This window comes from Anopheles moucheti, chromosome 3 (genome assembly GCF_943734755.1).
Source record: "Anopheles moucheti chromosome 3, idAnoMoucSN_F20_07, whole genome shotgun sequence".
Classification (NCBI taxonomy): domain Eukaryota; kingdom Metazoa; phylum Arthropoda; class Insecta; order Diptera; family Culicidae; genus Anopheles; species Anopheles moucheti.
Genome location: NC_069141.1, coordinates 58,110,903 through 58,133,745, shown reverse-complemented (window position 1 = coordinate 58,133,745; position 22,843 = coordinate 58,110,903). Strand labels below are relative to the sequence as shown.

At 46.6% G+C, this 22,843-nt stretch overlaps 6 protein-coding genes across 6 annotated transcripts; 2 read left to right on the top strand and 4 right to left on the bottom strand.

The window, feature by feature from the left end:
* Positions 1 to 264: 264 nt before the first annotated feature.
* LOC128302192 (neurotrophin 1) lies at positions 265 to 19,214 on the bottom strand. The gene is made up of 5 exons (XM_053038951.1): positions 18,684 to 19,214; positions 5,988 to 6,886; positions 2,247 to 2,387; positions 1,855 to 2,010; positions 265 to 1,778 (listed from the first exon to the last, which is right to left on the bottom strand). The coding sequence occupies exons 1-5, from the start codon at positions 19,212 to 19,214 to the stop codon at positions 632 to 634; spliced, it is 2,874 nt and encodes a 957-aa protein (XP_052894911.1). The 3' UTR covers positions 265 to 631.
* Positions 9,580 to 10,507, top strand: LOC128302195 (anionic trypsin-2-like). The gene is made up of 2 exons (XM_053038954.1): positions 9,580 to 9,616; positions 9,693 to 10,507. Exons 1-2 carry the CDS (start codon positions 9,580 to 9,582, stop codon positions 10,505 to 10,507), a joined length of 852 nt encoding a protein of 283 aa, XP_052894914.1.
* LOC128302194 (trypsin-like) lies at positions 11,254 to 12,189 on the bottom strand. The gene is made up of 2 exons (XM_053038953.1): positions 12,156 to 12,189; positions 11,254 to 12,080 (listed from the first exon to the last, which is right to left on the bottom strand). The coding sequence occupies exons 1-2, from the start codon at positions 12,187 to 12,189 to the stop codon at positions 11,254 to 11,256; spliced, it is 861 nt and encodes a 286-aa protein (XP_052894913.1).
* LOC128302193 (serine protease 1-like) lies at positions 12,519 to 13,361 on the top strand. Its single transcript, XM_053038952.1, has one exon. It carries the CDS (start codon positions 12,519 to 12,521, stop codon positions 13,359 to 13,361), a length of 843 nt encoding a protein of 280 aa, XP_052894912.1.
* On the bottom strand, positions 14,850 to 15,700 carry LOC128302198 (coagulation factor X-like). The gene is made up of 2 exons (XM_053038956.1): positions 15,332 to 15,700; positions 14,850 to 15,269 (listed from the first exon to the last, which is right to left on the bottom strand). The coding sequence occupies exons 1-2, from the start codon at positions 15,698 to 15,700 to the stop codon at positions 14,850 to 14,852; spliced, it is 789 nt and encodes a 262-aa protein (XP_052894916.1).
* LOC128302196 (coagulation factor X-like) lies at positions 16,197 to 17,108 on the bottom strand. Its single transcript, XM_053038955.1, has 2 exons — positions 16,740 to 17,108; positions 16,197 to 16,655 (listed from the first exon to the last, which is right to left on the bottom strand). The coding sequence occupies exons 1-2, from the start codon at positions 17,106 to 17,108 to the stop codon at positions 16,197 to 16,199; spliced, it is 828 nt and encodes a 275-aa protein (XP_052894915.1).
* Positions 19,215 to 22,843: the final 3,629 nt, after the last annotated feature.

The window sequence follows — 22,843 nt, the reverse complement described above, 5'->3', positions numbered from 1 at the left end:
TTCAGTTTGGTAGAGGATGATTATTTAGAATAACATTCAAATGGAGCATTCCTTGCGGCATTCAATAAAATAAACAAGATGGCACGGTTCGGTGATTTTCGTATGTCAGGACCGAAGCCATATCCCATTCGGACTAAACCCCCGTAGCAAGGACTGACTATCATGCGTGGTAAAAATAAGGCAATACGGCCTGCATGTCCTAACGAAACAATAAATAAATAAATAAACAAGAGATTCAGTTATTAATCACAGCGATACTTTTATTTCTGTCAGTTAGCTCAAAGTAACGCTACGCCCTCTTTCGCCAAGGTACTACTACACAAAAAAAAGCTGCAGTTCTTCATCGTACCATAGTTACACGTGTGATAACACTATTTCTGTTTCGTTTCCACCGCAAACGCTTGGCAAGTCATCATTGTTCCGTTCTAGTCACCGGAAGTCAGCGAATTGACGGTGTCGCAGTTGTCTGGAACTCTACTTGGTGGAGGATTTGCTTAAAGAATACGCTGCCTAACACTTAACACTTAGCCGGTAGGTTTTCGTTATAAATTAGCTAGATCTCTAGGGTTCGTGCGTGAAATCGAGTGAGTATCCTCTTGTTCGTTCGAAACGCGAGTGTGGATGGTGTGGTTCAATGAAACCGTGGCCTGCCGGTAATAACCGGCTTCCAGCTATTGAGCGACGTGTGACTGTTCAGCCCGATCCGGTCGATCTGTTCCTGCGTAACGTCCGGCACTTCCTCCTCCTCGAAGAAATCGATGATCGGATGGTAGTTGTAGTTGATACGCTGATGGCCGTTCGTCGACGTGACCGTGGTCGCGCTGGTACTGACCGTGCTCGGCACTGGTTGTGTCTGTGGCATGGTGGACAGTGGTACCGTTGGGTTGACCGCGATCGCAGGTGTTGCCGGGTGTGCCGATATGCGGAAGATGACGGGTGTCTGCTGCTGCTGTTGGAGCGTCGTGAGCGGTGGCTGCGGTGTGGTATGCTGCCGACGGCGATGCTTCTCGATGATGTTTTGAGCCTGCGTTTGGGGCAGCTGATCCAGCTTGGTCGGTGGCAGCACGGCCACCTGGTTGAGTCGGGAGTCAGTTTCGGCGATACTTTGATCGCCATGCTGCACATTGGACATCGTCTTGCGTAGGGGTCTTCGGTTCGGGCCACCAACGTTTCCGGCCCGCTTCAAAGCATTCTCCGTCGTGTAGTGAGGACCTCGTTTGAAGGGTATGCCGTAGGCGAGATCGTTCGGCGGTGGGCTCAGATACGTGTCGAGCGTTGGTGGTGCGATAAAGTGCGGATGCTTCGGCTTGGAGATGGCCGGATGCTTCGGTGGACGATCGAACCGGGTCTTGCCCGTTCCTGGCGGCGGGGGTGGAGGTGGTGGTACCGCCGGTAGGTGCAACGGTCCACCATCGTACTTTGGTGGTTTCACTCGCTGGAACCCGTTCGAGAACTGGTACGCGATGTTATCGTCCGACTCGTCCTCATCGACCTGATCGAACTGGAGCGTCGAGTAGTGGTGCGTGTTGCGGATCAGTGTCGACGCCGATTCACTCGGGTCCTCGTGGATCTTCGACTTGAAATCGTTGTAGCTCGTTAGCGGTGGAAACGTTTCCCGATAGCCGTCGATGTGACAGGAGCAACAGGTCGGCACCTTGAAGATGTCCACATGGAGCCCGCGGGCAGCGTCCCAGCTCAGCAGCCGATGGTAATTGTAGATCTGCACGCAACGCGACCGGAAGTTGTCCGTCAGATAAGTGCACGAGTCTTGCGGTGTACTACAGGGAGGGTTAGAGAAAGCGAGAGTGAATGTAAATGTCGGTACACGTAGTTCGTGATGCCATCGTCACTAACCTGCACTTTTCCAATCGAAGCGTCTGCGTGTGTTCGCCCGTATTGACGATGTACTTCCACTCACCGGTCGCCGAGCGGGCCTTCTGCGGTCGGGCGTACCGGATGATGCTGGGGCACATGCTGCCACCGGATTTGGACGGGTCATCCTCTCGCTTTCTGCACCCGGGCATTCATTGTCATGTGGCATGTCAATAACAGAAATGAAATTAAAATTACCAGCGCAAAGGTATATTTTGCATATGGCACCACGGCACATCATCTGCATTCTCTCCCCCTCGGATCGAAACTGCAGCACTTTCTACCGCGCAGTGCAGTACGGTAGAAAGCCACCGGAAAGGGGGGGTGGAGGGGAGCCTTGACTGGGTGTCGAAAGTTGGCACCTTTCCGCTTACCTGAGCTTGGTGTTGATTCCCTGGGCAATCTCGTCCGGCTCGTAGACGGTTCGGTCCTGGGCGTTCGCCTTGTCAATGTACTCGGCCAGCAGGGCACCGATGGCATGCCGGTGGCGTGTAATACTGTACAAGATCTCGGAACTGCACATGGCGAGGGGTGGAAATAGGAAGTGGAAGATGGCATTAGTGAGTGGGCAACGAATCTAGCACGAAAAACAACAACATCCAGCAAACATAAATGACCATCCGGTGAAAGTTTTGTTGGAAAGCATTTGTTCAACATTTCTGCCCAAATTTTACATTTCTTCTCTAACGAAAACAACGGATATTTGTTTTACATCGCTGCATTGTTGAAGATCTTGATCGATCGAAGATACATCGCCCATTACGGAAAGGGTATCAATAGTTACTTAATTAGTGACAGCTGTCACCCGCCAAAAAAAAAAACACTTCATCAATTGTCAATTCAAATGTGCCGTTAGTTACAGCAGCGGGAAGTGAGAGTTATTTTTCTGGCGGCGAGTCCCAACCAACGGCTAAAGACATTATAATTGCACCCCGGCAAACGATGCAGTAAAACAAATGGAAAGCATCCCACTCGGACAACATTTCGCGGAAAGCTTTGCAACGGGGTTTGGTTGCGCATGCAGAGCAACCGCGTGGTACAAATTATTCTGTACTGTGTGTGTGTGTGTGTGTGTGTGTGCATCCAATGGCGCACCATTCGACCGTACCTTATCGAGGTGTTTAGGTTTGTGATCTATTTGTTTTAAAATATTTCTGTTCCGCCAGCTAGATGTTAAACATTATTGCTTGCATTATTAACACCTCCCGCTGGAATTATGTTGTAGAAAAATATGCTACTGAAGCCGCCGACCGCGGCGGCCATTTTCTAATGTTTAATTTACAACAGTCCGGGCAATCCGTTTTCCATTCGGATACGCACTTAATTCCGCATCGTTCACGTGATTGCCGCACACGCGCACAGTCGATTGATCGGCCACATTACTATGCGTGGCTGATCGTGCATCCACGTTGTTGCGTCTTTGTTCGTTCGTGCAGCGTGAAAGTGGACGGAAGTAGGGATTTATTTTTTCGCGCACCGGCTAGGGGTAACTGGTAGCTTGTGGATGGTGGTTTATCGCAGTGTCACGTATAGCGGGGTTTAAGGAAGCGTTAGCTCACAGTTGGACTTTTTTTCTTCTTTTCGTCGTGCCCCGTTACGCCGTTCGTTACGCGCTGCAGTCTAACGTGTCTGTGATGGTGTTTTATCAGAATTTAAGACTCTCGCGATTATGATAACAAACAGTAACACCCTATTGCGAAATGTCTCGCCAATCATAAATTGTTGTGATGGACCTTTCGACTCCTTACCAACAGTGCGCATGCGTAATTGTTTCTTTACGGAAGAATCGAACACCGATTGGTTTGTGATTCTAATCATCCAACATTGTTATTGTTTATCAATGAAATCAATTATCAAAATCCCGCAATGGAATTAAGGAAACTTAAGTAATAGAATACTGCAACCGAGAGAAATAAGTCTCCAACAATAAAGGGTGCCCCACATCAAATTGTACCACATAAAAACAAAAACGTTGCCAAAAATTAATAGGAAGTAAAGAATCAGAAATTGTCAAAGTTTGCTAAGTAAAATACGATTTTAAAAATATATTACCGTTCGTTGCTACCGACACTGTAAACGGAGAGATCTACTTAAAAGAAGTTTCCTCTGGTGAAGCAATACGAGAGTCCCACAAACTTTTGGTCGGATCCAGCTTCTTACCATTTTCGAAATTTTGTTCCGAAGTGATACGAAGACGAGAAGATCACTTTCGTAGCGAAATCCACGAACCTCTGTAAAGCACTGGAGTTAAATCCTATCGAAAAATACTGAGTTATTATGAAGCAGGCGCTACAGCACCATCCCAAGGAGGTTAAATCTTAGGCAGACATGAAGGAAAAGTGAGTTCCCGGACAGAAGAAGTTGTCTCGGATACTTTTTAAAGTAGCTCAATCCTGCCAAAAAATACTATGTTTCTCCGAGCCATTTCTGTGCTGATTTTAGCTTTAAAAACATTTATGTGTTTACAAGCCGGTTTGAGGGTTTTTTTTTTTAATTTTAAATCAGAGTGAAAAAAATGACTTGTGTGTATGGATACAACTTGTGTTTATGAACAAACGACGTCAGAACGACAGACAAAATTGAGCTACTTCATACACGCAATGAAAAACGTGACGCCGTTTTATATATTTAGACTTTTCATCACATTTAATCGAAATCTCGAAAGGAAAAAAGGCTCCGAGAAGAAGTCTCCGAAAGTAGAATTGTCACCGTTTAATTGCACGGTAAGATGCGTAAGAAAATTGAATGAAATAAATATGACACAGGCTTACTAATTGGTTGTATTACATTGGTTGAAAGATGGAAAAAGATCGGTCAACTGGTTAGCTTTTTACAGTATTTTCGCTAGTGATGCAATTTGATGAGGGAAACCCTTTATTTGCACTCCAGTAACGAAACAATTCTAACTCACTCGCTTTTCAGATAATTTACTCGATGGAAAAAATGACTTCCATTCAGTTTCCATTCATCACTTTGGGTGGCGTGATTAGTGCGTTGATTCATTCACGTACGATTTAATCAGTTCGAGGAAAAACACGCACAAAACCCCGAATGACGTTCGCGCATTGAAATGTGTAAAATTCCAGCGTTGGCCGCCCCCCCTACGCACATCACGCAGCGCATCTTATGCAATAAAATGCAGTGCGATCATGCCGCTACTACCCCCTACAGCGATGTTACTCATCTATCAAACTAATTGATCTTCCTGATTCACTGTTATAATTCAACCGATGCGGTGTTGTTGTGAAGCCGGTCGAACTAATTTGCGTGTTTTTCCGACTATTTCGAAACGGAAGCTGATTTACCGGACCCAACGGCGCCATCATTCGTGCGTGCTGCGGTAGAAGTTAACTTCCTGTCCAACTTCCAGCTCGGGAATAGATGGTGAAAGTTAACAAGCGTACACTAGCGTACAACCTGAACATTCCTGTTTGGACGGGCCAGAAATGAGCTGTCATCAATAAAAAAGGATGACTCGGTGCGGAAAAATTATCTTCTACCCACTGACGAGTCACTGCGCACGATTGAGATAAGAGGCGTTTTTGTGTTTGTTTTGCACAATGAATCTTCGCACTTCGATTGTGTAGCTAAATGAAACACAACACGGTGCAAACACACCGATATCGATCTTTAAGCGATCCGGATCGATCGTGGTTTCGGTTCGGTTACGCATGGCCACCGCAATGCCTCGCTGGGAGCTTCACGTTTCCGGTCGATCAAACCGTTAATATGCGAACGCTCGTCACGCTCGTCCATCTCAGAACATCGGGTTCACATTAACCGCCTGTGCCTGCCGCACCAGGTCTGGCCCAGTGTGGAACCATCGACGCCAGCGAACAAGCGGATTCGTTTGTACGTTGCTGGGTGGTGAAGATGATGCCCAACCTCGCCTATTAAGACTTTCTCCCATTATTAGATTGTTTTACAACTTCTTCACCCGCGCAAACCAACCCAAGAGGTGGTAAAGATCTCGAGATCGTGTGTGATCGAGTTTCTTTCCGTCGTCACAGCGACATGAAGAAAAATGGAAAGCCACGGGCGTGGCAAAGTACTAAAACGGCTCAGTAACATTGTGAAGCTCACGCACACATACACACGCACACATACACACTTACGTGGGATAGTTGTCGACCCGGATACAAACACCGCCCGAGAAGTGTTCGCACTTTTCGCTCGGTTGTAGCGTGTGGAGTCCCTGGGGCCGCTGACGGCCACCGATGAGCTTCTCCGCTACGGGGCTCCCGCTGGTGGACGTTCCGTTGCCGGTCGTGGTCGCACCGGACGCCGTACCGTACGCATCCAACTCCGTTCCATTGAGCCCAGCGAAGGCAAGATCTTCGATCTCTTCCAGGGTTAGTCTGTGCTCGGTGACGGCGGCGATGACTTCTGGAGTGCGAGTAGTGGCAATCGGTGGGCTAGTAATCGCATTTATCCCGGCCGACTGTTTGGGTGACACTTTGGGCAGCGTGACTGGGATTGGGCCATCGGACGCCATCGCTAGCTGATCGCGCTGGGCACCGGTGGCGTTGAACGCGGTCATGTTAAGCTTTCGCTCGTGGTACGTCATCCGATCGTCCGGTTTGTCGTGTGTTTGCTGTACGTTGAAGCGTGGCAACGCTTGTACGAGCTTCTCGAAGAACGGCACCGGTTCGTTCCGGACGGATCGTCCGGCCTCTTCGCCGGCGGCACTGTCCGTCGTAACAGTGCGAACGTTAGCTGCGTCCTGTACGTCCACCATCAGTCGGCCGTCCTTCAGGTCGGAAGAAATCGCCGGAACATCTTTCATGCGAAACCCGTGCGGTTCGGAGCGAATGCTGAAGCTCCTCCGCAGCAAATGGTTGGACAGAATGCCTTGATCCTCGACCAGTGCCTTATCGACCTCCTCTAGCCGCTCGCGCTGCTGTTGCTGATCGTGCAGCAAACTCTCCTTTTTCGCCACGGTACGGATCATGTTCGCAATGTCGTAGACGAGCGGTAGAATCAGCTCCGGCCGGTTACCGAACATCGATTTGACCTGCAAAGAGAGAGAGAGAAGATCGAATGATAAAACCGAAATTCGGTAAATTGTTTCGACCCAATTTACAGCAGCACACTCCCGTAACCAGACGGTCGCTGTTGCTGTTCTAATGCCGTAAGAATGTAGGCCCCATCGCATCTGTGCAATTGTTTCCAGCGAACGGAATTTACCGAATGCGTGCACTGGGCCAAACGTACCCAGCATTAATGCGGAGGGAAGATTGCGCGCATCTCCGGTTCTTCTGTGTGGTGGCGGCAGATGGAATTCCACACATTCACAGCGAAAAAAACCCCCGTACGTGCCGCGTTTACCGTTGGCAGGTGGAGTTCTGCTTTTATTTTTTGTTGTGTCTTGGTTCCATTAATTCGCAAACCGCGATGCCGAGCTACTTCCTCTTCACCGATTCGTTTATCGCATTATTGGCTTCATCAAATCGGACGTTTTTATTTTGCTGGAGCGATGAATATTCAGCCTACTACGGTACGGGGATAGAGAATCATGCTCGAGCGAAACGTTCGCTTAGCTTTGGGCGCAACATTAATGATGCCCGATTGTGTTCCGTTTTTGTTAGCCCTCTTCGGTTCGGTTTCGTGGTGGTTTATGGGTAGAATTGCAAATTAGTGTTTAAAGAATTTACGGGACGGCCGATGAATGGCTAATTTTTGGGCAATACTTCGAATGGATGGTTGGGCGAATGGGCGAAACACATTCTAACGTTGAGAACTGTACGACCGAGCATTATTAGTATGTCGTTGCATACTAACAGTGTTTGTAGTAAACAATGTCATTTTGACAGTTGAGTTAGTTGACAGTAGTTGAGAATTACTTCCGTTGAATGCCAACAGTCCAGTGAATGGAATTTGTTAAGGTTTTTTTTGTTGCCTACATAATTTGGGGCTTTGTGCGGTCTATGTTTATGATGTCTAGGTCCAAGTTTTTAGAAGGAAAAAAAGCCCGTAGAATTTTCCAACCACCTTCCACTACCATGTGCATCATATTCATTTTTAAAAAACACGTTAAAACTTCAAATTTCTTAGGCAATTTAACTTTTTCTTCTGGAAAAGTTACTTAATCAGTTTAATTGATTCACTATAACCTGAAACAACAGGAAAGAATTAAACAAAAAAAAAACACATCATTATCATTATCGGTTCGCGTGCAGACGAAAGGAGATAAAATGTAATCCACTTCCTTCTCTACAAATGTCCATTATCAACGAACTTTGTGTTTATCATTGGTGGGATGAAATGATAAGGCGGTTCATTTACAAGTCTCATTCCCTATCCGCACGCCTGATATCGATTCAAGCTTCTGCAAGGTGCAAGCAAAAATGTCGAAATCATCTGTTTCAAATTTGGACAGTTTCAGTGGTATGAACTGTGTAATGTTTCACATTCCGATTCATGAATCAGAATGAATCTTGAAATGAATGAATGAATCTGAATGTCTATTTCGAAGATTCATGAATCCTCGAGAGTTATGAAGCCTCAGATATTAATGAATTCTTATAATTTCGGCACGTTTTTTTATGGTTGTCGCGTCTAAAATAAGAAGTTTTATATACATGAAGTTATTATTAGCACTGCTAGCATTCTTAAAGCTAGCTTGCTTAAACCCAATCGGGTTGAATTTTATTCTAGTGATCGCAAATTTTGTCATTTCAGAAAATAAAGACTAATCTCAAGGTTCTTTATTAGAAACTATAAATGATTGGATAGTTCAAAGAATGAACATAATTGTGTGCAAATTAATTAAATCTTTTGAACTCATATACCCAGTGATATTAACACAAACAATTTCAGAGCTATATTTTTTCCCAATTGTTCAGTTTAATAAAATCTCTAAGGATTTCTGAAGATTCAAGAATCTTTTGAGAATCGGCTCATGATTTAAATGATTCCTCGTTAAGGATTCATATGAATGACTCTTCACAAAAGATTCATTAAGCACAACGCTAGTAATGCATGGACAATGTTCGAGTGAACGTCCCACGGTCAATTTATAAGTCAAAAAATAAGCTTTATAATTCAGATATAATAATGTCGTTGTTCTCAAAGCTATTCAGCTATTTTATTGAAGTATGCAAACAGCAAATTAATGAACTTTAATATATATTGTATTTTGGAAATGAATTGGTATTGGATGGCGCTTTTTGGGGTTAAGCTATCAATCACATAAAACCACCAATACATCAAATGTTGCCCTGTTAATAATCAATTAAATAAATCAATAATCGATCATACGGTCTATTCCTTTCTGATTTCGGCTGACAAGTAATTTCCTGTCCCGTTAGTAATCCATCATGCTAAGCTTTCCTCACGAGATTAACGTTGCGTAAGAAAGGAAGCTGCATTCCCATGCTCCTTATCCTTATCAAATCGTTCCAATAAACGATGGCTTGCATTGCAATCGATCGAATGGAGAGAGGTGTTGCAAGCTTCATAAAAATCTGTGCAGTTTTGTTTTGTGCAATTACGAGCAACAGAACAGGGATTTCGTAACCAATGGTTGTCTTATCAAAATCGCAGACGGAAGGAGATTTGCGATAAAATGTTATCCGTCTCCTTCTGTTGCTGCTGTGCCCATTATCAACGAGGCGTTTATGATAAGGCGGCTCATTTACAAGCGTCGTGATTGTACCGCCTTGATTTTAGTGTACGCGCTTAGTATCGATCTAGCGTGCGGCAGCAATGCAGTGGACAATTTTTCTACTTTGCTTGGCAATCGGTAAGTTCCGTTCGTGTGCCAACACGGCTTGTTCAGTTCGGGTTCGGGAATAAGAGGTTTTCCTGTGTCTACTCAGCCATTCCCTACATTCGGGCGGATAGCGTCGAACCGGCGGAGGGCGATCGTGCACCGCGACTGATCGGCGGCACCAATGCACCGTGGGGTCAATTCCCGTCCGCCGTCTCGATCAACACGACGTACAATCTGCACTGCGGCGGATCGGTTGTCGATCGGCAACACGTGCTGACGGCGGCCCAGTGCGTGTTCAATGCGAACCAGCGGCTGATCGATCCGTACTGGATCACGGTGCAGGCGGGTGACATAGCGCTCGCACCGGTCGGTGCACGGCGACAGACGCGCAAGGTATCGCACATCTTCGTCCATCCGCAGTTCAACATTCGCACGCTGGAGAACGATGTGGCCGTGTTGCGCTTGGATCGCCCGTACGAGCTGCCCTCGAACACGATCAATCTGGCAAACCGGACGCGTCGCATCGTGCCGAACGGTGCCAACTGTCAGTTTGCCGGCTGGGGTGCGTCAACGAATGCGCTCACCGCACCGGTCAACGTGCTGCAGCGGTTCCTGCCGATGACGGTGAACGATCGGGACACGTGCAACCAGGCCACCATGCATGCCGGCCGCGTGCTGGAAAGCCACATGTGCGCGGGCAACACGGCTGCATCGAACAATGCGGCACCGTGCTATGGAAATGCCGGCACGGGACTTTACTGCGACCGGGCCCTGGTCGGTACGCTGTCGTTCGGCATCAACTGTGGCCTGGCGAACAATCCGCCGATCTTTACGCAGGTGCGATTGTTCAATGATTGGATCGAGCGGCAGTTCAACCAGACGCAGGGGTTGGCCCCTGGATGGACACCGGCAGTGCTGTGAGGTGTTGACGGACAAGAGGTTGGGTGAATAAATCAAAGATATTACATTGGATATGCGTCTTGCTGAGTTTTGTGTGAATTGAGTGACGTAAGAGTTTCTTCTGCTTCTCCTTCTAATAAGACCGATACCTGACCACTGCTTCGCGGCATGTTTTGTGTGGTGCAGGAGTTCTCTAAACATCTCACGGTGTGCCGTCGTTTCTGGAAGATGCATCAACTCCATCTTGATTTGAGACTGCGACTCCTCTCTGTACCTGTCGAGTCTAATCCAGCTCGTAGATCTCGTCTATGTTAATTGTCCTCCCACATTCCTACGGGACCAAAAATCCTCCGGGACATCTTCCTCTCGAACTCCCCTAAGTGGGTTTCGTCAGTTTTGGACAAAGTCCTTGTCTCAGAAGCGTATGTAAGTACTGGAATGATATAAGTTTCATACAGTTCCAGCTTCGTTTGTCACGACAGGTGTTTTCCTCAGACAAGCATCCAGCACGCTACCGCCTATCTCAACATCAATGAACCTGCTGGAACCTAAGTTTTTGATTCCGAATATTTGGAGGGCTCGCATGACCCCATCCCAGAGGATTCCAAACATCATAGAATTTGTGTCCAAAAGATGTCAAATTGATGTTGTAGGACTTAACGTCTAGTGTCTTCGCTCGTCATCGAGTATTGCTCAGGTAAAGGTTCAGGTGTGTTCTTAGTTTCTGCTGTTTCCTTTATTGTACACGCGCTCTAAAGCCCCTCTCTTCACATCACCGGAATCGGCGAGGTACCGCCGAGCGGAATGTCTTGCCGCGAGAACTGCTCCCGTATCCAGGGCAGATAGAACCGAATCTGTGCATACACGCCGGGATTATTCGCCTGCCCGCAGCCCAGCCCCGTCGATAGGACACCGGCGAGCCGTCCATCGCAGAACAATCCCGTTCCGAGATTGCTGGCACAAACGCCCGGACCGGCGTTGGTTCCCCCAGCGCACACCATCGACTCCCGAATGTTGCCCAAATGGACCGCCAGCCCGTTGCAGGTGTCACGGTTCAGGATGGGTGCATTGATGAACTGCTGCACTGGAGTGGCCGTCCCATTGTTCCAGCCCACCACCTGACAGGCCTGCCCATCGAACGGGATCTCCTCGTAGAAGAGCGCAAAGTCCAGGTTCGGTACGGGCACCACCGGCGGGAAGAAGCTCGAGCTCGTACGCAGCACCGCGATGTTGTGCTCGTACGTGAACGGGTTGTACTGCGGATGGACGTAGACGGCGCTAATGCCGATGCGCGGTGCACCGAAGTTAAGCTGCAACATGCCGGACAGGATGTTGAGCTGGTTCGTTTGGAGCAGCGTGTGCTGGGGCGTTAGGACGCAGCGTGCCGACGTGAGGACATGGTTTTCGTTCAGTATGACGCCACCGCAGAACGCATTGTTGGGTGGTGCTGGTAAACCGACGGCCACAATCGATGGGAACTGCCCGTTCACGGCATTCGTACCGCCGGCAATGAAGGGCAGGAACGGTTCGTAACCTTCCTCTTCCTCGGCGATCGCGTAGTGTTGGGCGGCACTGGCAGCAGCGACGATGAGGGCTTGGAAGAGAAAAGCTTGTGGGCATTAAATTTGCTTTGGCCACTGGTTAGGTAAAACACCGTCGAAAAGCCTACCGAAAGCCAAAACTGTTAGCACGACACTTCTCATGGTGCGATGTGTTGCGAACGGACACTTGCAGTACACTGGCGAGGAGAGCACATTCGGCTGTCACTGTACACCGCCTTGAGCGCCCCGAGTTATCAGGGGATTCCGCGGGGGACCGGTGCCAGATTCTATGGTGTGACTAACGCTAAGACCCGAGACGAATCGATAAGATAAAAGTGGTAGAAGCTTACGACTCACTCCCCGACACAATCGGAGATCGATAAATCTGTCAACGCTAGGTCGGTACGCTGCTTAAACGTTGGCGGTCCCACCAGGCAGTCAGTAGTCGTTCAGCGTTGACAGGCCGCGAACCGAGAGTGAGAGTGAACGAAATGCAGAAGTTTGTAGCAGTTGTCGCCTTGCTAGCGCTGTTGAGCGTCGGCACCGAATCGCTTCCCGATGCGGGTGCCCGAATCACCGGAGGCACCCAGACGCTGTTGGGCCAGTACCCGTCGGCGGTGATCATCGAGACGCCGTACATCGTCCAGAACTGTATGGGTACGGTGGTGAACCGGCAGCACGTGCTTACCGCGGCCAGCTGCGTCATGAACCCGACCACGTTCGTGATGATCAACCCGTTCTGGTTGCGCGTCATTGCCGGCGATATTAACATCGTGCCGGTATCGCCGAGGCGCGAAGTCCGCAACGTCATCCGGAGCTACGTGCATCCGAACTACAACCGGTTGACGGACGGGAACAATCTGGCGGTGCTGCGCGTGGAAACACCGTATCCCGAGTTCCACAACACGATCGAGCCGGCACTGTTCAACACGCGCATCCTAGCGGACAACACCCAGTGCCAGTTTGCGGGCTGGGGTGCCGCCCAGAACCAGGATACGGCCGTCGTGCGCACGAACCAGTTTGTCATCACGCAGCCGATTCTGACGACGGCCGCTTGCAATGCGGCCAACGTACACAACAACCGGGTGCAGCCGTCGATGATCTGTGCAGGGCTGGTGGCAGCGGGCCCGAACTCCGTCTGTCGCGGCAATATGGGCGGTGGATTGTACTGCAATGGGCGGCTGACCGGTGTGCTGGCGTTCGGTTTGGGCTGCGGTGTTGCCAACCAGCCGGCCGTGTACATGGATGTGCGGCAGTACACTCAGTGGATCGAAACACAGTTTACGCGCACGGACAACCCGGCACCCGGCTGGACACCGCCCCAACCATTGTAAGAACGGTGTTATTGACTGCGAACGTAAGCTAATAAAATGTTCCCTCTAGTACAACGCATGGAGTGTTATTCCTTTTACTCAGTTTACGAGTTTTGTGTCAAAAAGCAGCGAAAGGTTCACAAAAATACGGTGATAATTATTATGATACCTTTTTTAAGAAAAAAAAATTCTTGAAGGAAGTGTGCTGTGCTTTCCTTCCATTTTATTGTTAGGGTTCTGTTCAATTATTACGTAACGCAAAAATTGGCAATTTTAATTACGTAACCTTTTGTTGACCCCCGTCCCCCTCGTTTAAAAAAAACTATAAAATTTTCTTAAGTTATCTAAGTAATTCTAACGTATTTCGACAAATGCAAAACGAAATGAACAAACTGTCTAATAAACTTACTGCTCACGCCAGGTTGACTTGCTTGCTAATAATTTGATGTTGTTTTAGAACATTTTTCAATCTATATAGCTACGATTTTGCGTACGATATTTCTTTAACCATGTTTGCTTTCTTTCGTCAATATAATTTTGTATCATTGACATGTACCAAGTTAACTCAACCAAGGTTGGTTAGGTTCTGGATAAAGATATCAATTTCCGATTCAAGTCCTCAAACACCTCAGATCCCAAACGTAGGACCATTATTCATTCGCTAATCGTCCACTGAAAAAAGCTCAAGAAGCTCGTTTGGGAGTTTACCTTACATATTAACTTGGTGATAATATATAACTTATACCCAACGGAACATCAGAAATTTAAAATGTCAATAATTGTTATTTAGTTAGGCAATAGGTTATGTTGGTTGACATTTGGTTAGGAAAAAAACGGTTAAATTGAATCGATAAGCTTCGTAAAATTCAGCACCATTAAAATCAACTATTTTAGCTGGTATGTTGACTTCTCAAACACGGCAACCACACCGACCATGATGCCACACGTTCGAATTGTGTTGATCGTTCTAGTGTTGAAAGTTGATCATGAGCGTACAAGTACTAAGTGGTATGGAACTGAAGTATGATTAATGAGTGATGAAGTTCCTGAAGATAGTGAATAACTTGGATGCTTCATTCTGAGACTGTTTAGAGCTCTTCAAGCTAAATGTAAGTTTTAAGAGTCGACGATGCTTGTCATGTGACAATGGATGCAAACTCTATCCACTACTACACATTCAATGAGTGGGTATCAGAAGATACCAAGAGACCTTTAAAAATCCCTTAAATAAGTAAATTTTTCATACATAGACTATGAAGCGGGAAGCTAAGTATACTCTTATTGTATGTTACGTAACAAAAAGTTAAATCATCCCCCCCACCCCTTATTAGCGTTACGTAATAATTGAATGAGCCCTTAGTTCAAACACTGCTGAAACACTGCTCGTTTCGTTCTAGATTCTATAACTGAAAGAGTAGTTAATTCGTTGTAATGTTATTTTTTATTCAACCGTTATTGATATGTTCGCATACATTCACACGAAAATATCTAAACCATCGCAGAACTTATTCAGAATTCGTTTGGATTCCATCCTACCGGCATTGGGTTTTCGCGATTCAGCTGTTCGTTTATCCAGTGTGTTAAGTATCTAACCTGCGTGAAATGAAAAAATCGTGTTGTTGTTCCAGTAACTGTGAAAGCTCCTAGAGCTGTCAACTCGCCGTCACAAAACATTGCATCACCCTGCAAGAGGTTGAGGCTTTCGTTTGTTATGTTTTCGGTGCATAAGGATGCGTCCTGTGTGAAAAGCTGAAGACAACAACTGTCACAAAGATTTCTATTGCTAATGGTCACACCATACGCTTGTAACAATCTGTTCCCTGCTGCTTCTACCCTAACAACGTCACATTGATGAGCTTGTGGTACGATACGCATTCGGATTTGGGCCTCCTCGATGGCATTGCTCGGCAGATGGAAGGGTTCAGCAAGCTGGAAAATACAATCCCATCCATCAGCTCGAGATTTCGTGCGACTTTTTCGACGTTACTTACGCGAATAATGGCAGCGTTGTTGTCATTTTGACGCACACGAAAATGTTCATGTACGAAGATGTGCTGGGCCGTTCGGGTCTGTCGATTGTTGGTTGGGCTGGTTGCTTCTAGATCGCCTCCAAACACTTGCACTAATCGGGCCGGATAAATGCTGGCCGCCTGGTTCGTCATAACGCAGGTAGCGGATGTCAGGACGTGGTGCGCATTGATCACAACTCCAATGCACTGCTGATCTCGGGGGGTGCTTACATATACGATCGACGGATATTCACCCCGTACGAGTGGCCGTTCAATGTTATCCGTTTGGGCCCAACACCCAATTACGGTGCCACAAAGCAGCAGCACAAAGTTGCGCACAATTTTCGCCATGGCGTTAGCGCGGACTGACGGTTAATGGTCTACTGAAGCGAATGGAGCAAACCACGCACTGGGAACTTTTATCGTGTCAGCCCGCTCCAAGGCAAAGGGAAACCTAATATTTCGTTCGTTCATTCGCTTTACAGTGACTGATAACAGGATAGCAAAACGATAGTAAATTCCACGAAAAGCGGCAACTTCGTTAAGGGATGGTGACGCAAACGCAGTAGGTTTCGGATAATAAATTTTGCTTCAGCGATTCGATAATTTGGTCACATATTAGAAGTCGCTTCGTAAATCATTACATGGCTCCAGATAAGCTCTATCTGGAAAATGTAGCTTATAAGATAGAGTTGCAGTGTCACACTAGATCGGCGCACATTTAGCAGATTTTAATAGGCTGGTACAACGATGTGTTTCCTGTGTGTTGTTCTGCATGATGCCAACATTTTCGTTTTATTATTTACAATCTTACTGTGAATCGTAGTTCTTGCAGGCCATGCCTCCATTAAAACTCCACCGGATTCCATCCTTCCGGCATCGGTTGCGTGCGGGTTAGCTGAGTGTTTATCCAATGAATGTAGAACCGAACCTGGGTGGAGACCAGGTTTGGCTGGGCCTGTGGCTGCTGCCCCGGTGGCAAAAAGGTGAACGACTGAATCGACGTTAGCTCACCATCGCAGAACATTGGATCGCCCTGTACGACATTCATCGGGATCGTCGTGTACGTACAGAGCGCACTTTCCTGTACGGAATCCTCGGTACGCCGCTCGGCTGCGCACGCATCCCTGTTGCGTATGTTCACATTGAACGCTTGCTGCCGTGGGATTTCCTGACCGGGATTCACATCCACACCGGCCGGTCTGTACCACGTGACCACATCGCACAGCTGCGTGTCCGGCACGATGCGCATTCGGATGGGCGCCGGCTCAATCGCATTGCTCGGCAGATGGAACGGTTCGGCAAGCTGCAGAATTATTGCACAACAAACAACAAAGGTTAGCCACTAGCCGGCGCACTGCTTGGGCACTCGCCGTGTCCCACTACTTACACGAATAACAGCAATATTGTTTTCGAACGTATGGGGCCGATAGTTTTCGTGCACGAAAATGTGCTGCGCCGTGCGGGTCTGTCGGGTGTACGCAACGGGTGTCACATTTATATCACCACCGACCACGCGCACCAGGCGGGCCGGGAATACGCGCATACGGTCGTACCGCAGCACACAAAAGGCGGACGTCAGAACGTGATTTTGGTTCAGGACCGTCCCGAGACAGAACTGATTTTCGCGCGGAGTTTTCACCTGCACTACCGAGGGAAACTCGCCCCAGATCGCGTCCCGCAACAGTGTTGGAGTTTGCGCCCTGCTACCAACCAACGCCCCAATCACGAGCAGCAAGAGAAATGTACACTTTGCCATAATAATTGCCATAATTGCAATGCGCTGCCAGCCGGAACTGTACTGGTTTGCTGGACGTCCGCGAACTTACTGAACCACCAACGAAAATGCCCACAGCAGTTGGGAGTGCCAGCAGGAAAATGGGATTGAGAAAGTACCTGCGGTGCATCAAACAGGCAGGACGGGAGTTTGTCAGCTACCAAGCCGTTAATGCTCCCTTTCCGGTACACGGCTAATCCCGATAATGAATGAATAATGTCGGCTGCACCGGGAATGCTGATTGCATGTGATATTGCGTATCAGCATATTTGCAAGCCTATAATTCTACATAAGATTTTGCTATCGACGTGCAAAACCGTTGCGACAAGCCGGCTTTTACGTACAGGCAGTCCCCGAGATAGGCGGTTCCTCTTATACGCGGATTCGGAGGAGATACGCGGTTTTTGGAAATTTGACAGATGAGCAGCTAGTTTATAGCACAAAATCAAAGCAAAAAGATGAAAATTGGTCGAAAATGCCTCTTTTTTGTCACATAAAACATTTCTTTGTAACTTATTTTAATGTATTCTTTCTTGAAATCGCCTAATTCGGTGAAAAAATTAAGAAGAAAGTCGACTCTGTGACTTTGAAGTATAAACAAAATTGCACCAGGATTCGACTTACGCGGAAATTCGAGTTACGCGGATTTTTCTCGGATTTTAGCGGTCCGCTATATTAGCGTATCTCGGGGACTGCCTGTACATACATTCCTACATACCAGCACAACTTTTTTACCCTTCGAGTACACCGTGTGTGTATGAGAGAAGTTAATTTTTCATATGACTAACAACACATTCACATTTGGCACAATGGTAATGATAATCGCAAAAAGGGTGATGTGACGTTAGTCATCCAAGGAGGTCGCTTATGACGGCTAGACGTCTATTTCATCTATGCTAATCGTAAATTATTTAGGAAGTTACTCGCTAGACGGATCCGAGCAACCCGAGAAGATATCGGTCATGGCAACAGTGGATGGAAAACTTTCGGGTAGGATTGAGTTTGAGAGGAAGTTACGCTTCGGCATTAGACAACGTGTTGCGAAGATCGAATCTTCAGTAAAGTAACTAACAAAAATGTGAGAAATCACTTGCATGTTGTGTTTTAACCTTCAAAGGGTCTGGGTCAGAATAATTGCTCTGTTGCCATAGGGCGATAAGATGCATTGGAAGAATAGCATACATTTCCAGGAGGACGCCTAAGATCGAAACGAGAACAAGGTCTGCCGAGACTAGACAACGAAAGCGATCTAAGTACTTACGAGTGATCGTGTGATCGAGTAGATGTCAACTCGAAAGTCAACTCGTTTCACTGAACATGTGAGCTTGTTTAGGTGACGAATGTCACTTTGAGTCATTCTTGACAGAAGGCTAAAGCGATCGGCTTTCATTGTTAGTCGTCGCTTGAGGACACTACTTTAAACGTTCGCAGGATGTCTTGTGACGGATCCGAAAGGATGTGGAGTAAGATACGTCTTGTTGCTAGAATGGGCGTATAGAAGTTTTGAAGATCACCGCAAAACTTCAATCAGAGCGAATCATTATTATCGGTACTAACCTGCTCTAGCGACAGTGTGTGTCCTTCCCGTGAATTCACCTGCGCCGTGATCAGTGCTGCCAGTGTAGACTTTTGCGTTTTCGACATCACCTTCAGCAATGGCAACACCTCACCAAACTTTCGCTGGAACTCCCGGTTGGCGAACGCTTTCAGCATGATCCGCTTCATGCGCTCCGCCTTTCGCTGGAAGTCCATCGTGCCCTGCTCGACAAAGTCCACATCGTCCATCACCTCGAAGCTGGTATCGTCGTCCTCCATCAGAAATGGTTCGGATGCGTCGCCCTGCACGGGAACGGTGCTGTCACCCATTGCCGGAAGTTTGGCGTAGCTGATAATTTTGTGCGAAGGTTGCATCTGCTGATCGCTACCATCGTTCACGTAGTAGTACTCGTCGTCCGCATCATCCTTACCCTCGTCCAGCTCGAAATCGGGCAAACCGGAGTCGGTCGAGGCGTGTGCACAGGAGTGAAGTAGTAGCACGTTTGTCCAGAGGACAACTACCACTAGCGTAAGCTTTACGCGAGATTGCATTTTTGTTTGCGAAGCTACTGTCACTGACACTATATTATTAAAAATAGTTTCTTTTTGTTTATTCACTAGCTAATGTCGATGGGAAACTGAAGTAAACGAATTATTGTTCACTTGTTTCATGCTCGAAAGTGTTTCACAATATATAAATGTTCGCGTTTCGAATGGTAGCTGTTAGAAGAAATTTGGTTGTTTAGTACAGTATGAATTATAAAAATAATTAATATTTTTGAATTTAAAAAGTCTTACGGTAGAGATACTAGTACATCTTTTTTGTTTTAATAAACTAGCATTTTTAGTAAGGAAACATATTGCCATCAGAATCTAAAAAATCCCATTTTGGATATTATTGGACATTAAGAAAATGGTAAAAATGGGATATTATTGGGAAAGCTTGTAACACAGTTCTTATTCATTATAAACAACAACAACTATTTCATGGATTTATGCAAATTATGGATTCTAGACCAAAATAAATTATCATCTTTAGAGAAAATTGGTGATCCACTGGACTGAAAAGAAACGTTTTCCGATAAGAGCGTTCAACATCGCTCGAAACAAGTGGAAACCGTGTGGTGTTTATAACTAAAAGGCTACCAAAATGGAATTTGTAATCCGCTATTCCCCATATCGCTATTACCGACTCGTTCTTCATATTTTAGTTTCATAGTTTTTATAATCTTGTCGCTTTTCTTTTAACATATTCGGCACCCTGCAATGTTTCTATAAAATATGGGGCCCAAACTGTCACTATCATTAGTTAAAAAAAAATACTAATATATTGAAATCTTTTAGAGTTGTCCAAACCCACGGCAGATGAGGACAGAATGTTTTAACACCGAGCTACGAAATTCATCACTTATGCACAGAAGTTTAATACTTTTGTTTACACAAAGTAACTTGTTCTATTGATTCCGTTTCAAAAATGTAAACAAACATTTTAGGCGAAGCGCACATGGGTGTCACCCATTTTTTGGGTGACACGGGTCACTGGAAAGTTTCGCGTCACCCATTTCGCGTTGGCTGTCGTAGCATGGAACGAGTTGATGCTCGCTTCAAATAACATAACTGTAGTCAATACCAGTTCCCAATGCTGATTTGACGACTCGAAAGCAGCTCACAGTATTTAACGTTCTTCTGATTCCGTCACATGTAGACCATGGATTTCACTGAGTGAATATTCCTGTTTTGGTGCCGATTGAGCTTATTCGGGATTATCCTACCATCGTCAACATTAGAGTGTGTGTGTCAACCGGGATGAAGTAGTGTAAACTAAGCTACATCGCCATTCACAGGTGACAGGCACTACCACCTGTTGATGTGAGCGTTCGGTTGAGACACTCGCGATTGGGACTCGGACTTTTAGGACCACATTGAATGAGCGGACGTTGAGCGGGTCTTATTAATTTATTTTAATTCGTGTTGTATCTGGTATTGTTTTTGTTTCCATTACTAATAAATTGTATGGTGTAAAAAATACAACACCTACATGTTGCTCTTTGCTACATGCCAGCGCTTTTAGCTGCATGAAAACTTGTCAAACACTCAAATAAAATTGACAGGATATTATGATGAAATATTATTAACTAGCTTGATCTACTGAGCTTCAGGTATTGAGTAGCTTAATCACACATACTAGCCATCATACTCAGTCAGGGTTTATCATTATTTTGTTGATTCAAAAGAGCCCCTCGCTCTCGTCCACTTTCATATAGCAAGACCCAGTTCCGTTAAGTGGTGGGTTTGCTTAATGAATCCTTGCCTAATTAGCAAACCGATCGATAAATCGATCCACTACAGGGACACTCGCGTGGCACGCTTTCTCGGCGCGGGATCTGGAGGAGAGCATGGAACCAAACGGAAGCAGTCACACTTTCGATTCCAGCCCGGGCCGTGATTTGTCACACGCATCCGAATACCGCCACAAGCTTCGGGTTGCGAGCCGTCCCCCCGGGGTCCAAAGGGAAGTAGATGGGGTACCTTCGTGGGTTGGCGTTTTAAATGAGTACAAGCTTCAATTTCCCGCAAGAAAAGTAGCGTAAAAACTAACCTATCGCAACACCGGCACAAAACCACCGGCACTCTTTCCTCCGCCCGTTTTCGTGCCCTTCTGGTGGCGTGTGTGTTGACATTTGCCTGGGCTTTCTAAATGACGCACAGCCCGGGAGCGGAGTGCAGCGAGCGTTGTGTGTTTTGCGGTTCCAGCTGGATGATTTATTTTACAGGAAATGAATTAAAAAAGCGGGAATGGTGCAAATAACACACACACACCAAAACAAAAAAAACTGGACCGATTGGAAAGTGAACCTGTGTGTGCGTGTGAAATTTGAACGGGCGGTTTTGTACTTTTACGATCGTGCAGTGGAAATTGCTCGCCTCGCCACAATCTACGCCTCGTATGCGGCGCAAACGGACGACAATTTCAGCTGGCCGCCCGATCACGCCTGAACACTCACGGGAACGCTTATCACGGGCACGGCGTACCACCCAGCAGCCGCACACGTTACACAAAACGTACAGCTTTTGTGCTTCCGCACTGTTCGCGCCGTAAGGAAGTTGGAGCTGCCGAATTGAAGCGACCGAATGGAATTGAAAATTATGCATCAACTGATGCCGCACGGGTTTGCCGTACTTGTGTCGCACCAACGCCGGGCGCGAACGCCATGGTTGCGCATGTTTACGACTGCGAGGTGCGCCATCGTGAGCCGTTCAACTTCCTGCTGCGCGGACCCGAGGTACGCCCGGGGCGCCATTCGGATTGGGTAATTTTCGTTGGCTCAATTCTGATTCGGAGCTATGATCGGTGCTCGAGATAGGGGTGTGTGTGTGTGTATATGTACTTGATATGCAGAAGTGCGCTGTTTCGCTTCCTTTACGTGAGCACGTTACGTGTCAGTGCGATAAAGTCGCGGGTTTTGAAACCCGTGCAAGCAAAGGCAAGCAAAAAACAAAGTGGCAAGTTGCGCCTCCGTCGCAAGGGATCTTCCTGGCATCCTCTAGAGCGGGTCGGTTACGCGCTGGTTGCTTTGGTCTCGATTTGCCCGGTGGAAACGTATCGCATGTCGATGCAGGTCAGGGTGCATCATCAACAGGGGATGTAAAGGGTGAACCGATTCAAATGTACGAACAGGAGGAGCAAAAGAAATTGCAGTTTTTGAAGCATGAATTTTTGAATTCAATTGAAGATGAAGCGCGATCTTCATGCAGTCTTATCGTCTAATCATTTAGCTCAATAATCGTTGGCTGTGTTTGATCTGGTATGCTTTTCTTTAGCTCTTTTTTGGAAGAATTTAACTACAGATGAGGACATATTTGAATTTACTTCACATATAAACGAAAAGTTGATATGCCTCTGTTATCTTATCTGGCCGCATTATGTAACGACATTTTCAAATTGCAGCTATTGAAGTTTAGAGAACTAATTATTAAAGAATACCATCGTTGTGTTCATAAGTCCTGTATGATTTGCGGAATTTGTTTATTTGCTTGTTTAGCATGTGGGTTTAGCAAAAAAAAAAATCAAAATTATGACAAATGATTAGTTTTAATTGTCTTAAACCAATTCAGACTTAAGTATTTAACAAACAAAAGTGTTGGTGAATTATCAGACTGCTATATTCTAACTCAATATA

Excerpts from the sequence above, each read along its gene's own strand:
- LOC128302194 (XM_053038953.1), bottom strand. The coding sequence starts at position 12,189 with ATGAGAAGTGTCGTGCTAACAGTTTTGGCTTTCG. Across the intron at positions 12,081-12,155 it reads GCTAACAGTTTTGGCTTTCG|CCCTCATCGTCGCTGCTGCC; the intron begins GTAGGCTTTTCG and ends TTCTCTTCCAAG.
- LOC128302196 (XM_053038955.1), bottom strand. The coding sequence starts at position 17,108 with ATGGCAAAGTGTACATTTCTCTTGCTGCTCGTGATTGGGGCGTTGGTT. Across the intron at positions 16,656-16,739 it reads ACAATATTGCTGTTATTCGT|CTTGCCGAACCGTTCCATCT; the intron begins GTAAGTAGTGGG and ends ATAATTCTGCAG.
- LOC128302193 (XM_053038952.1), top strand. The coding sequence starts at position 12,519 with ATGCAGAAGTTTGTAGCAGTTGTCGCCTTGCTAGCGCTGTTGAGCGTC.
- LOC128302198 (XM_053038956.1), bottom strand. The coding sequence starts at position 15,700 with ATGGCGAAAATTGTGCGCAACTTTGTGCTGCTGCTTTGTGGCACCGTA. Across the intron at positions 15,270-15,331 it reads ACAACGCTGCCATTATTCGC|CTTGCTGAACCCTTCCATCT; the intron begins GTAAGTAACGTC and ends TGTATTTTCCAG.
- LOC128302195 (XM_053038954.1), top strand. The coding sequence starts at position 9,580 with ATGCAGTGGACAATTTTTCTACTTTGCTTGGCAATCG. Across the intron at positions 9,617-9,692 it reads TCTACTTTGCTTGGCAATCG|CCATTCCCTACATTCGGGCG; the intron begins GTAAGTTCCGTT and ends GTGTCTACTCAG.
- LOC128302192 (XM_053038951.1), bottom strand. The coding sequence starts at position 19,214 with ATGCAATCTCGCGTAAAGCTTACGCTAGTGGTAGTTGTCCTCTGGACA. Across the intron at positions 6,887-18,683 it reads ACACACTGTCGCTAGAGCAG|GTCAAATCGATGTTCGGTAA; the intron begins GTTAGTACCGAT and ends CTCTCTTTGCAG. Across the intron at positions 1,779-1,854 it reads CTTCGATTGGAAAAGTGCAG|TACACCGCAAGACTCGTGCA; the intron begins GTTAGTGACGAT and ends CCCTCCCTGTAG.